Below are 14,021 nucleotides of genomic sequence, written 5' to 3' on the forward strand. Positions count from 1 at the left end.
TATAATGGCTTCAAAATAAGTAAATTTCAACCTATATTTTTCTTTTGAAAAATTAAATGAACAATTTTTGTTGCTTAAACATCATGGCTTAAAAAAAAATCACACAGAGCTTAAATAGAAAGCAATTTTGAAAAGTACACCAATGTGCATGAAAATCGCGATGCATTTATAAAGGCTGTCACATTTTTGTTTAGTGTTTTATTCAAAGCAACTATAGGTCAAATTTGGCTGGTTAGCCTGTAAATAACCTCAGATAGTGTAGCACATTTCATTAAAAATAAAGTAAGATTCACCACTTTCGGTTCTTCTAGTGATATTGATGACTATTACTGAGAACCCCTTGTCCACAAAATGTTCATTTTGTTATTGTGAAATTCATATGAGGAGTTCACTGGGAAAGTATATTTAGTTGTTGTTTACAACAGGTGATTGTACAAAGGGAAATTCGACCTGAATTTCCTCTTTGAGTGACTCTTATGGGATTTTTTTAATGTCATTTATCTCACCTAAATTGTTTGCTCACTCTGTTTATTTGTGTTTTTATAGTGGGGTATATTTTGTTGTATATTTTGTTGTATATGCAGATTTGTATATTTATTTTGTTGCTCATGAGTTAACTCTGCACAAGGAAGCTTGATTTTATCCTTGAATTGAATTTACAAAAAAAGACACACAAGAACAAATAAATTGAATAAAAATACTAATGAAATTACAGTGTGCCAGTGTTATTTTAGTATTATTTATGTACTTTTATAGTTTGTTTTTAATAAAAAATATAGATATTTTCAGTTTAACATTCTGTAACTATGTGCTTTTGACATTTTTATTATTTAAAAAAAAAAATATATATATATTCACTTCAGTGCTTCAACTTAACTTATTAGTCAGTTGCCAAAGCCACATTTCAAAATTTTAGTTTAGGTTTTTCATCTAATATTTATACTTCAGCTTTTTCAATTTACAAATGTTTTAATAGTCTTACTGTACTTTCACACCGCCGTTGGCGAGAGTGGCAAAATTCGCTCTTGCCGCCCTGCCAACGACACCGGAGAAAGATTTGGGGACGCGCTGACGTAGATCGAAGGTGTGATCTTTTTAAACCAATGTTTACAGTATTGCGTTCTCTGGAATCCTTCTCTGGAGGACTTCTACATTCTGATTGGTTGCCTCCGAACCGCGTCATAGCTTATTTCCATAAAGTTGACCTGACTTCAACTTTCCTCGCCGGTCTCTCACCATCCAAGACGCGCACTTTGGCACTTCCGGGCACTTTGATGCTCTCGCCTGCGGCGGAGTGAACGCACAGTTAGTTAATAAGAACACTAGTGTGTAAAACTAGATTGGAATCGGAGCCAGAACTGCATTTGTTGCTAATGACATGTCTGTTGTGATTACTTATGGCACTATATCGCTTCACCTTATCTTTCTCCTCTCTCTTTTCGTCATATGGAGTAGCCCAGCAGTCCAGCCAGTCTCCGATGTCTCTGACATCAGACGCTTCCTCTCCTCGGTCGTACGTGTCTCCCAGAATCAGCACGCCGCAGACCAACTCAGCCTCCCTCAAACCGCCCCTCAGCACCACGCCGGTCTCCTCACAGACCAAGGTATACAGCGGTCAAATAGGATGACAGATGTCAAATGAAACTATGGCTTTGTAATGCACTCTCTCTCTTTCTCAGATGAACATTATGACAAATAAGTCCAGTTCTCTCCCTCCACCGTCATCCCAGCAGTCCCTCCCCACAGACAAACATCACGACAACGGCAATTCTCCACGGACGCTGCAGAGACAGAGGTGACATGAGACGTTTGGAAGTGATTGAACAGATCCATCAGAACTTTGTTGAAGTTTATTGAAGGCGTATGGGTATTAACTGCCCACTGCATGTCATATTTGTAGCTTAAAGTGGCTTTTGTGGTGTTCGACTGCCATCTTCTGGCTGTTTGTGGTATTGCTGCTTTTGGTGTTCTAGGATCACATTAAAATGAATGTGTTTGTAAAGAGTTGGTGCAGACAAAGTAGTTTTGCTTTTCATAAAAATGTAGAAAGACATTGACCCATCCACTGTTTGTGATTTGCAGCAGTCAGAGAAGTCCATCTCCGGCTTCGAACCACATGGGCAGTAACAGCAGCAGTAATAATGGCGGCAGCGGTGGAGGTCAGGGACCAGGTGTAGTCAGCGGAGCGATGCCCCCGGGTTCAGTACCTGCTGGCGCAGCCTCAGGCAGAGCAACATGTACCTTCACACCCACGCTGGCCGCGCACTTCAATGAGAACCTCATCAAACACGTGCAGGGGTGGCCCGCGGAGCACGTGGAGAAGCAGGTATGGGAACGTGAATCTGTCAACCTTATTTGTTATTTGGATTTCATTTGGGTTTGCGTTAAATGCATTAATTAAATTGATCAAAGGCGAACACAAAGACATTTATAATGTTACGTAAGATATCTATTTGAATAAATGCTGTTCTTTTGAACTTTCTTTTCAGCAAAGAATCCTTTTTTTTTTTTTTTCTTGAGCACCAAATCACCATATTAGAATGATTTCTGAAGGATCATGTGACACTGAAGCTGAAAATTTAAATTTTCCATCACAGAAACAAATATATTCAAATAGAACTCTGTTTTAAATTGTAATAAGAGCTCACAATATTACTTTTTATACTGAAATTCATCAAATAAGCCTTGGTGAGCATTAGAGACTTCTTTCCAAAAAATTTTAAATATCCTAACAACCCCTGATTTTTCAATTGTAGTATGAAAACTAAGTCTTACTATTTAAATAAACAAAAAAATTGAAAATAAAGGAAAGAAAATGAAGAAAGCGTAGTTTAGTTGGCACTATATATTCTGTCTCATCGCAAAATGGCACACATGATCCAAAAATGTTGATATTTTTGTTGCATTGCTAACTATTCACATGCGGCTCTCCCGCCCAGGCCTCGCGGTTACGTGAAGAGGCTCACACCATGGGCAGCATCTACATGTCAGAGAACTGCACAGAGCTGAAGAACCTGCGCTCACTGGTGCGAGTGTGCGAGATCCAGGCCACATTGCGCGAGCAGAGGTGCATTTCTCTTTCTCGCACAGCATTGTATGTTCATGTGACGCCCATTATTGCTCATATGCACTAACTTGGTTCTCTTTCTCTACAGGATACTGTTTTTGAGACAACAAATTAAAGAACTTGAAAAGTTGAAGAATCAAAATTCCTTCATGGTTTGAGGAACTCTGGGCTTGCGATGTGGTCTTGTAACAGGAGGAGAGAAGGGGGTAGGTGAATGGGCGGGCAAAACCCATTTCATGCGCGCGGAACCCTGGAGAACCAAAGTTCTGTTGCGTTCTGCTCTGGGCCCAGTCTTACATTAAACAAACTGCAGCGAGGTCTTGCGTGGACTGAGAGGGGGAGGGGAGAGGGGTGCGGAGAGGTTTTCAGAGGAGCTGCCCTCGCCCCGTCCCTGTACATGTAGATTATTTGTAGATGTTATTTCCATGTTGTAAATATATTTTGTAGATGAAGCCATGCCTATCAAAGCTTTTGACATCCAAACGTTAAACTAATCAGCACCGAGGCAGACTGGGATCTCAAGTGCCCTCATTGTCACCATATGTAGAACTCTTGACTGCAGATTTTTAAATGACATGATTAAAAAAACAAAACAAATGCTCTTCAGTTATACGATCGGTGAACCATTTGCCTTGAGCATGTACCAGACCTGCATGGAAAAGGTGGACTAGTCGACCGGGACATTTAACGAGGACGATGACGCGCACTCTTTGTCTTCTCACGACTCTGCACACGTATCCACCGGTTCATTTCTCTTTCGCTACATAGAAAAAATGGTAGTAATGCTACATGGTTATTTGGTTAGTTTCTTTCTTTCTCTGGTTGCACTATAATGGTTTCATTCCCTCACCCCATGCCTTTTGAGGGGGTTTACATCATGTTTGTCCACAATGGTTCAGTGGTCTCCTACCTACCCCTAATGGCCCAGCGATATGCCCATGGTCAACACCAGTGCCTGCTTAAGTGATGGAGTGAATGTGAGCAAGAACGAAAGGAGAAAAAGAATCATTCCTGCTGCTCAACCCATGTCGTTCCCCTCCCTCACCTCCCTTGGCAGGAGATGAAGACTGGTTGTCACCCAGAATCCCCTTTTCTTTTCTCTTAATCTTTCCAGGTTCTTTTTTTCTTTTGATTTCTTTTCTGTACCCTTGTTTTGTTTAAAAAAAAAACTGTACTTTAAAAAAAGAAAAAGGAAAAAATGAATGTGAGATGCAGTGGCGACTTGCGTTAAAAACTAGAGTTCATTCCTATGTACAGTTGCTAAGTAATAATGAAGTTAAAGTTTTATTAAAGTTGCAGTGATTACTAGTCTATCAGATATGTTGTATTCATAAATTATTACCACACATTTTCCTTTGCACCCTGAGTGGATGGAATGGAATGGAATGGGATGGGGGGAGGGAGGGGGGGTGCTACTGGAAAACAGGAAACTGAGGGTCAGCCAAGGACTGGACATCACCAACCCTGTTATACCAGGGTCAGGGCAGGGTCACCTGGGGTCAGAAGGTCAAATGTGAAATGTATGTATTGTAATAAACATGCTAAACTAACATTTTTGTTGTGCTTTTTTGCAAGGTGTTTATGCTATAATTTCTTCCATGTCAAGTTTAAATACAATTAAATCAGACTTGAATAAGTTTAAAAGATGGGTTATACACAGTTTGGAGGATATTAAGGTACTTATTCAGTTATCGGTATCAATTGATATTTGTTTGTTTACTTGTTCATTTCTCAGTCAATATTGGATATTTTTAATGGTTTGTTCTTTTGCCCTATATGTACATTTAATTTAACTTTACCATCTACTAGTTAATTTTTAAAAACATGAATTTAACACTATCAAATCTCAATGAATATTTGTTCATACAAGTGTTATTGTTAATTAGAACCATTAACGTTTATTTTCAGTAATTGAAATAAAGCTGACGTACTATATATATATATATATATATTAGATGGAAAAACTTGAAGGTGAGAAATTTTACCTTGGAAATGAATTGAAATAAGTTTGGTTTTATTTATTTTTTAAAAGCTGATTTTTTTTTTTTTTTTTTAAACGCACATAAAATTACAAAAATTTAAATGAAGACTGAAATAAATAAAAGCTCATTTAAAACATTAATGAATACTACATAGACATCACTTTTCACACTGTCCATAATGTGATGCCTAGATTCACATATAACGTTTAACATGCATGAATTTAATGTTTTAATTTATCTAAACCATTAATACAGGCCATTTATTGTTCATGGTAAATAATCTTCTGAATATAGTTGCATCCCTACTTTTAAAACTGTTTCTAAGAAGGTGATGTCCACCTGGAGCCATTGTTGTTTATTACAGATTAGTGAATATTTGCTAGCTTTTTATTTTACTGATGTGACTTGAAACAAGACAGATTTCTTAGGTTTTCCATTTTAAAAGTTGCATCATGTCAGATCTGGACAGATGTTACCTGGCCCGTGTTCCATGTTTTTCCAGTTTGTCCGGATATTCCAACACAAGGTCCATCTGTGGAATAAAAACAACTGTAGATTATACTTTAAAATACACTCACTAAAATAAATGTCATATTGCCTGTGTGGAGTGGACGCAAAGAGAATCAACAGAGGTTGGAACACAACCATGAACTTTAAATAACTGAATGCCTCTCAACTAACAGCACACCAGCAGCATGACGTGTCCCATCATTTAAAAACAGTTCAAAGCCCAGAGAAACGGGTAACGTTGAGCCTGGATGTCTGTTCCCTATAGGACTCAGATGTGCCTCAGCTTGAGGTCTTGAGATGTGAAGAGTAGGTTATGCTGGCATGCTGAGTAACTCAACATCAAATGCTCAATGGTTTCAGCATATAGAAACTCGTTATTAAGGTTGCTGAAAGTCTTATGAAACTAAGATGGTTTGCCATCTACTGGCATTCACACCCATTCACTATAACAATAATAATAAAGCATTCATTTCAGATATTTCTTTTGAGTAAGCATTTGTATATAATATCCTTCTTTTTAGTTGTATATAATGTAGATCAAGGGTTTTCAAACTGGTGTCCCGGGACCCTCAGAGGGCAAGGGAGTGACGGGGTCTGTGGAAAAGTTTAGAGGAAAAACTATAATAATAATATGGTTAAAATAAGTTTAAGAATGATTAGAAATATGTATCCATCTATTAGATTAAATTACATTAAATAAGACATTTGATTATTATAAATAAAATTAAATAATAGCCTACATTTAACAGTACATTACTAGTGAGTGGAAAGAATATACTATAGTAATGTAACTTCATAGAAACTCGTTTTAGATTTATAATAGGCTATTACTTTTCAGTGTATACATTGAGTGTTTATAAAAGATAGATTTTAAATTTAAGGATGGGAATCCCTCAAACGAGGATTGTCATTTGGGGGTCTTGTGTCATCTAAAAATTGAAAACCCCTGGTGTAGAGCTATCTAAAATGATATCGTTTGAAGGCTGGAGCCATTTCTATCAGATTTATCACCCGTCAAATTAGCATAAAGTGTTCTCTGTATTCGCCCTACATGACCTTTTTGTGGTTGATGATGTGGATAAATCATCCAATTAGTCTATAGCAAATGTCAGTAGCTACAGTTTCTTCTCTACTCCTCGTCGTAGCCATTAGACAACAATGATTTTGTAAGTGGTTGCTTTTTTTTATCGAACTAGAACCAGAACAAGGGACATGGCGAAAAAATAAATAAATAATTCCACTCATGGACAGCAGAGGGCGGCACGTGATCATTCAAACTGAACGACTGCAAATAGTCTAACGCCGTTGTTTGAAATGTTAATTAACATCTTTTGACATGAAGTTGGAAGTGTTTATCTATAAAAAGTCTAATTTCACAGTCTCTACAAAGGTTGGTGCCCTATTTAAACTAGCCTACCTATTACGAAAAACGTGTTATTTGGTCAATTATTGTAAAGTGCTTGAGACTGATGAAAGCCTTGATTACTGTATTCCTCATTATCTTGTGATTCCTCATAATTAGTAAGACTAGACTGTTCTTTAGAGTGGATTACTGAAATATAGGCTATACTGAACAGTCATTATTCATAGTCAAACCACTTAACATTAAACTCAATATGATGAATGAGCTAAAGTGGGTCGAATTAAGAATGACTGCACAAAAATGTAACATTTCCCCCTCAAACAACTCACTGAGAGTGGCATTAGAAGTATCAGTAGGCTAGTGATGTTCCGTGGGCAGTTTCACAGACGCTTGGATTAGTCTGTGGAGGTGTGAATCTCACCATTTGAAGGGAGGACTGGTTTTGAACTGGCGCCTCAGTTAAATTACCAACAATTAGGATAATTGCTGTCAATCCGGTAATTTCTGTAGGTCTCTGAATGTGTCCCCTGAAGCGGAATCGCTTGTCTTTAGCCTTTGACACTGAATCGATGGCCATCTATCAGATGTGAGCGTCTCCCAGTCTGTCTCTCTTCATCAAACACTTCCACTGCCGTCCGTCTCTACCTCCAGTATAAACCTCAGTATCTGCACATTCCCCACACTATCAAGACTTTTTTACGTTTAGTCACAAAAAAAAAAAAAAAAAAAAAAAAAAAAATTGTTTTGGTTTACGAGCATTTTAGGCCATCCATTAAACTTGCCTCAATAAATAAATAATACGATAGACTGTTGCATCCTAATTTTCCAACAAAGGTAGCCTATCTGGCGATTTCTGAAGTGAATGCTGATTATGAATCTGATAGAAAGAGTAAAATTCATAAACATATGGTTGTATTTAAAGGAAAAAAGTTTATTGGCAAAACAATTGGGTGCTGAGCTAGACTGAGCTAAACCAAGCTCAGTCAGTTAATTTTTATTCAAATAAATTGTTTATATTAAAATATTATTTAACGTCACTGAATACATTAATGCAGACAAAAAAAAATGTTTTATGCGTTAAATCACATAGCCTATAGCTCTTTAAAGTAACAATTGTGAGTTATATTTTTTACAGTACTGTAAAAATTGGTATGATTAATAGCCTAAGTTATGACAAAATATGTTTTACATTGCTTTAACTCCAAAGAAAGTTAAGCAATTTTCAACTTTTTTATAAGTTGTACAAGATTCAACTCATTTAATGTAATTTAAGTTGAAATGACTTACACATGCAAGTTGATTGTACTTACATTTTTTATTTACAGTGTAGCATGGGAGGACATTTTTTCAGCTGTATGTTTGACATTTTCTATTTTTATCTCGTCCCACTATACGCTATGATAAATAAATACATACATACTATACATATTTAACCCAAACATGGGTTGAAACAACCCAGCGTTTTTTTAGTGTAGCCTACATACAACAAAACAGTTACGTGTACAAATGTGAGGTAAATAAACAAACTCAGGCAGGTTTTTCAAACCAACGACATATTAAATTACAGAACCCCCTTTTAACCAAAACATACTTTAATAATTTCTAATTATGAATTTTGTTTTATTTAAATTTTTTAATTTTAAGCATCGTAGGGTATGTTTGATTAGTGGGTCTACAGCAGCACTTGGGTTACATTTATTCGTTTATTTATGGTTCAAGGTTGCCCAAAATGCCTTCAATTGGGAAGCACATGCCCTGACCAAAGTGCTCAACACATTAGGGCGGGCAGGGCAGTTGAGATATCGATCGTTGTGCTCTGTGTGTTTTGCATGGGATTGTCTGGGGGGTAATTGAGTGTCACTGTCTGTCTGTGTCGTCTCGCTGGCGCCATGTGCCTCTTTGGATTGCTAATTTCTCTAACCGACCCGCCTACATCCACTCTCTAGTGCAGACCTGCAGTTTCCACCTCCAGCAGCCTGGGAAACACTGTCGTATGGCTGACAAAGCTCTGAAACATACTTTAATGCGTTTCTTAAAAAAAAAATCAAAAAAAAAAAAAAATCCATATTCTAATACTGCCATTAAGATCTTAATGGTTTTGATAGGGTCTTTAAATCTTGATGACACAATATGTTAGGTTTCTATATCGTAATCTGCCACACCAGCTTTCATTTTAATAACCATTATGCTATTATGTTTTTTTTTTTTTCTTCTCCTTGCTACCTGCCTCATCATGCGATTCTGTCTCAGCATCTGTAGGCGGAAAGACAAATTGTATGACCGCTGTGTGAACCAATACCAATGCCAATAGGACGCAGTATGCAAATGATTCAACGTGTCCGACCAATGAACGTACCAGTGGGTGTGGCTACACTGAGCCCCAAAAACTGATCCTGTGAAATTGTCCGTCCAGTGATCCGCTGCTCCGTGATCGAGGATAGTTGTCCGTGTCTCATTTCTTTTGGCTCCTTCTTTTTATTATTTAACGAATTAGTTTGTTTTGCGTACATAGTGGGGTTTCTTACGCCTGACGGATTCGTGTTACGCACAAGGAATGTTTCTGCACTTGCGGTAGTTCGGCATTGGTCTCTGATGGAACAAGACACAGGCTTTCTGTGCCCGTTTGTTTTTGGATACAGCGTAGATCACAGATCCCTTGGAATGCAGTAATCAATGTAGGACATATGTAACAAGTCCTCAAACCATTCGGAGGGTCTTGCCACAGGGTATCAAGACAAGGAAAAGCAGTTGTAAATGGATCGTCATTCCAGCCTTGTTTCTCTTTGGTTTCAGCTGGAACTTTGTGCGATGGCTGTTCTTCTCACGAAAGGTAACATTGAGATTATATAGTCGTTTCTAGAAGCGCGCGACACTACTAAAACTAACTTTAAGAGCATGTAAAACTGCAGCGCTCAAACACAAAAAGTCCTTCAAAATATTTATATAGGACATAGCCTACATTTCTCAACACTTGTGTTTCGGCTAATGGCCTTGTTTGCCGAAAACAAAACTGACGTCTCAACGCGTGGCTACAATGTTAATTAATATTGTAAGATAAACTTATATGTTAACAACTCATTATTAAATTTCACTCTTACAACTGTGCCTTTACAACTTGGATGTTGATTTGGTCGTCTATTTTGGAATAGACTAGTCGATTTATTGTAGCATTTAATATAGCCTATAATAAGGGGGAAACCAAGAATTTGGTCTCTATAGCATGCTGGATATGCATTTCTGCCGAAATAAAATATTTCTAGCTGCTAAAGACTGGTTGACCAGCTAACATGTTCCCAAAAAAAAAAAAAAAAAAAAAAAAAAAACACATCTTGAGCTATTTTGTTGCTGGTCTAAAGTGGTATAATATGGCTTTAGACCATCTTGAAACCAGCTATTATGCTCCAAAACACAGCTATGTCATTTTCTGAGCCTTTCCTAAATATTTCGACTTCCAATACTTACCAAGAACAGTAGGCTATGCTTCGTTTTTGTACATTGTTGGATAAGCACCACAACCAGTCACAAAATAAATAGTAAACCCATTTAGCCTAACTGATAAGAAGAACTGAAGTGATTTCTCACACTAATGAGATGACATGTAACTCCAGCCTTGGACAGTGTATACAAGCAGCTTACAACAACACAAAGGCCGTGTTTATTTGTGTTCGTGTCGTGGTGTGTGTTTAGTGTTTTGTTTCACGTCCACGCGCAGTGCTAGTTCGGTGGTAGGTAAAAATTACGGACTGACCGACCGCTTACTGAAACAGCGTTTTAACCGTAAATATACAAGCGCGAAACAATCCGCCGTCCTCTAACTGACCCCTTTATTGCCAAATCTTTGGAGGAAACCTTAAAGGAACTATTAATTCCTCCACATGTCGCTCCAAATCTAGATGACAAAATTTAAAAAGATGTTAAGCAGAATGACAGTCCCCATTCACTTTCATTGTATTGGAAAATGATTCAACAAAAGTGAATGGTGACCGTGGATGTCAATTCGTAACATCTCCTTTCGTGTTCTACATAAAAATAAAGTCATACAGGTATGAAACAACACGAGTGTGAAAACAATTAGAGAATTTTCTTTTTTCAGGAAACTGTCTCTTTAAAGTTACTCTACGAGATTATGCCAGGTTTGACCACAAGTGAGTTTGCGTGCTAACTGAAAAAGGAGTCCTGCTCTCACCCCCCTTTACGAGTTTCCATTTGGGTTGAAAGAAATTGACTTTGGCAAACAAACCACTAATTATAAGCTACACGGTTCCTGTTTTATAAGACAGACTAAAATGATCCCTTGCATGAAAAGCCATGACATAGTTACTGTGTTAAACAGAATTGCCATATATTAGTGCTCTGACACAAACACTTAGTCATAGCACTGTGTTAACCCGGTCTCTTTTTGGCTTTTTCTGGCATGAGAACTGAGTAGTTTAGCTTTAGTTGCTTATTTTTCCTCACATCCTATTTGGCGAAATGAAGAATGCCTTCCTGGTGATAAAGTTAACCAGTTTCAGCATCTTAGTAATGTAAGAAAAACTGCACAGTTTAATTTCCTAGTAAAATGCTCAATTTCTGTTGGAATGGATGTGAAGGGAATTTCAGCATTCCCACGCTCTATCAGGCAAATTTTCACTTGCATTTATTGGTGCTAGTCTAAAATGTTCAAATTAGTCAAGATTCTTTGGAAACTGCAAAAACATCTGGACAGTTTTGTATTTTAATATATACATAATATATGTGTTTTATGATTTAATACATCCAAGATGGTGCATTAATGTCAGTGTTATCTATTACCACAGATGATTATCAGTTTTCTTTTCAAAATTTGAACTAACACGACTTCTCTGTTTTGCAGGAGAGATCAGGTGCTACTGTGATGCACCGCACTGCGTTGCCACTGGATACATGTGTAAATCTGAGCTCAACGCGTGCTTCACTAAGGTCCTGGACCCACTTAACACGAACTCACCTCTAACGCACGGCTGTGTAGATTCGCTTTTAAACTCTGCAGATGTGTGCTCCAGCAAAAACTTGGATGTTTCCGGCGGAAGCTCTTCTCCCGTAGAGTGTTGCCATGATGATATGTGTAACTACAGGGGTCTGCATGACCTCACACACCCTCGAGGTGACTCAACAGGTGAGATACACAAATGTGACAAAAATGTAGATTGTATCATATGTTTGTTTCACGTTTTAAAGGGATAGATCACCCAAAAATCATCATTTTGCTCATCCTCATGTCAAGGTTACAAACCTGTATAGCCTTTCTTTCTTCTGTGGAACATAACAAATATTTTGATAAATGTCTTTTTGTCCATACAATTAAGTATTTTATTCCACAGAAGAAAGAAAAAAGCCTTACAGGTTTGGAACAACATGAAATTTCTGGGTGAATTGTTCTGTAAACCTAACTAAGTTTTCCTGCCTTGGTACAGAATGTCTGGCAGTGAATAGGCCAATAGGACACAGTGATTCCCTGATGAGTAGATAGTTGTGTTTTTTATCTAATCGAAGTAGGCTATTATCTTTACTGATGTTTGACGTCAATCCTGTGCAAACATGGACCCTTGTGACAGATATTTTAGTATCAGACATGTGCGCACACAATGACTTTTACGGTTCTCACGGCTCCAAACTGTAGGCTGATATTTAATGGTTTCCAGTGCAGCGCGAGTTTGCGGGTAGCTGGCAGTTTACCTTTTAGCACTTGGATTCAGATCACATACTTTTTATTTCACGTGGATCATGAAACGTTCCCACTGTGCTGGAATGTGCTTCTCACAGCGTCCTTTGACAGACGGCTCGAATCACATAAATGTAATCCCGTTTAATGAAAAAGGTGCGCTGAGATATTAAAGAGAGTGGAACAAGTAACGTAACACACGTTAGCGTTAAATCTCATGCTGTTTTTTCCCCCCAATCCAAATCTCACTTTGTTCTCACTATGCTTTGTCTCTGTCTAGACCGATACCACAGCTCCAATCAGAACCTGATCACAAGAGTACAAGAGTTGACGTCCGCTAAAGAGGTGTGGTTCCGGGCGGCAGTGATAGCGGTTCCCATCGCAGGTGGCCTTATCCTGGTCCTGCTGATTATGCTGGCGTTGCGAATGCTCCGGAGCGAAAACAAGCGTCTGCAGGCCCAGCGCCAACAGATGCTGTCTCGCCTGCATTACAGTTTTCATGGACACCACCATGCCAAGAAAGGCCACGTGGCCAAGTTGGACTTGGAGTGCATGGTGCCGGTAACGGGACATGAGAACTGTTGTCTGGGCTGCGATAAACTGCGGCAGACGGAGCTGTGCGCGGGAGGAGGAAGCGGAGGCGAACGTCTACTATCTCTGGTGCACTGGGGGATGTACTCGGGGCACGGAAAGCTGGAGTTCGTATGACTACTCGGAAATTCTTTGTTCGGGCACAAAAGGGTAACTAGTTTGCTGTCGTAATTTTATTATCGTCCCGCTTGGTGCGTTATTTTATTGTCTCCATAGAGAGTGAAGAAATTTCAAGGACGCAAATTTTTGTGTTTTCTCAAAAGAGCACTTTACTTGAATTAGAATGGCCGGTCACTGTGGGGTTGTGGTAAATATGAAAAAGGGCGGGGCTAAGGACTGCAAACCCCGCCCTTTACCCAACAAGCCGTGTCCTGTGGATCCTGGAATGACACTGAAGACTGAAGGATTCGTAAAGACGGTCTTATTTTGCACATTTGTATAAAACGGACAAGATGACTATCGGATGGTTGAAAAGTTGCAATCGAAGCGGCTTTTTTTTTGTTGTTGAAGAATTTTACACTGACACCAGGGTACAAATAAGGTTTGTTGTAGTCAAATTGTATGAATAAAGGATCCAATCTTGACTGTAACAAATCACGAGCCTCTGCTTATGATTTCATTAATCAAACAGATTTGTGTAGTTGTGTTTTTTAGCTCTATTCAACTGTGTGTGTGTGTGTGTTTGAGTGATGGAGCTCAGTCAGTAGCAGGGAAACTGACACAGAGGCCTTGTTCTAAAGTAGTGCCCTTCATCTGACTGCGTCATCTCTGAAACCCCTCCAAAAGGGACACATTACATCTCTCTGGCTTTCTCGGGCTGCTCTC

At 38.5% G+C, this 14,021-nt stretch overlaps 2 protein-coding genes across 3 annotated transcripts in view; both read left to right on the forward strand.

The window, feature by feature from the left end:
* waca (WW domain containing adaptor with coiled-coil a) overlaps nucleotides 1-4,036 on the forward strand; it is a 30,623-nt gene extending 26,587 nt beyond the window's left edge. The window contains exons 9-13 of one of the 2 annotated variants that reach the window (XM_079852081.1): nucleotides 1,456-1,604; nucleotides 1,680-1,795; nucleotides 2,083-2,326; nucleotides 2,940-3,067; nucleotides 3,156-4,036. In XM_079852081.1, coding sequence (XP_079708207.1) covers nucleotides 1,456-1,604; nucleotides 1,680-1,795; nucleotides 2,083-2,326; nucleotides 2,940-3,067; nucleotides 3,156-3,225 — 707 coding nt within the window. In that variant the 3' untranslated portion in view covers nucleotides 3,226-4,036. The remainder of the gene's footprint in view (nucleotides 1-1,455; nucleotides 1,605-1,679; nucleotides 1,796-2,082; nucleotides 2,327-2,939; nucleotides 3,068-3,155) is intronic. The other variant, XM_079852080.1, reaches the window with a different exon arrangement.
* A 5,261-nt stretch (nucleotides 4,037-9,297) lies between these two features.
* On the forward strand, nucleotides 9,298-13,821 carry bambia (BMP and activin membrane-bound inhibitor homolog a). Its single transcript, XM_079850523.1, has 3 exons — nucleotides 9,298-9,752; nucleotides 11,778-12,059; nucleotides 12,886-13,821. The coding sequence occupies exons 1-3, from the start codon at nucleotides 9,677-9,679 to the stop codon at nucleotides 13,311-13,313; spliced, it is 786 nt and encodes a 261-aa protein (XP_079706649.1). The 5' UTR covers nucleotides 9,298-9,676; the 3' UTR covers nucleotides 13,314-13,821.
* Nucleotides 13,822-14,021: the final 200 nt, after the last annotated feature.

This window comes from Squalius cephalus (genome assembly GCF_949319135.1).
Source record: "Squalius cephalus genome assembly, chromosome: 19".
Lineage (NCBI taxonomy): Eukaryota > Metazoa > Chordata > Actinopteri > Cypriniformes > Leuciscidae > Squalius > Squalius cephalus.

Excerpts from the sequence above, each read along its gene's own strand:
- bambia (XM_079850523.1), top strand. The coding sequence starts at position 9,677 with ATGGATCGTCATTCCAGCCTTGTTTCTCTTTGGTTTCAGCTGGAACTT. Across the intron at positions 9,753-11,777 it reads GGCTGTTCTTCTCACGAAAG|GAGAGATCAGGTGCTACTGT; the intron begins GTAACATTGAGA and ends TCTGTTTTGCAG. Across the intron at positions 12,060-12,885 it reads CCCTCGAGGTGACTCAACAG|ACCGATACCACAGCTCCAAT; the intron begins GTGAGATACACA and ends GTCTCTGTCTAG.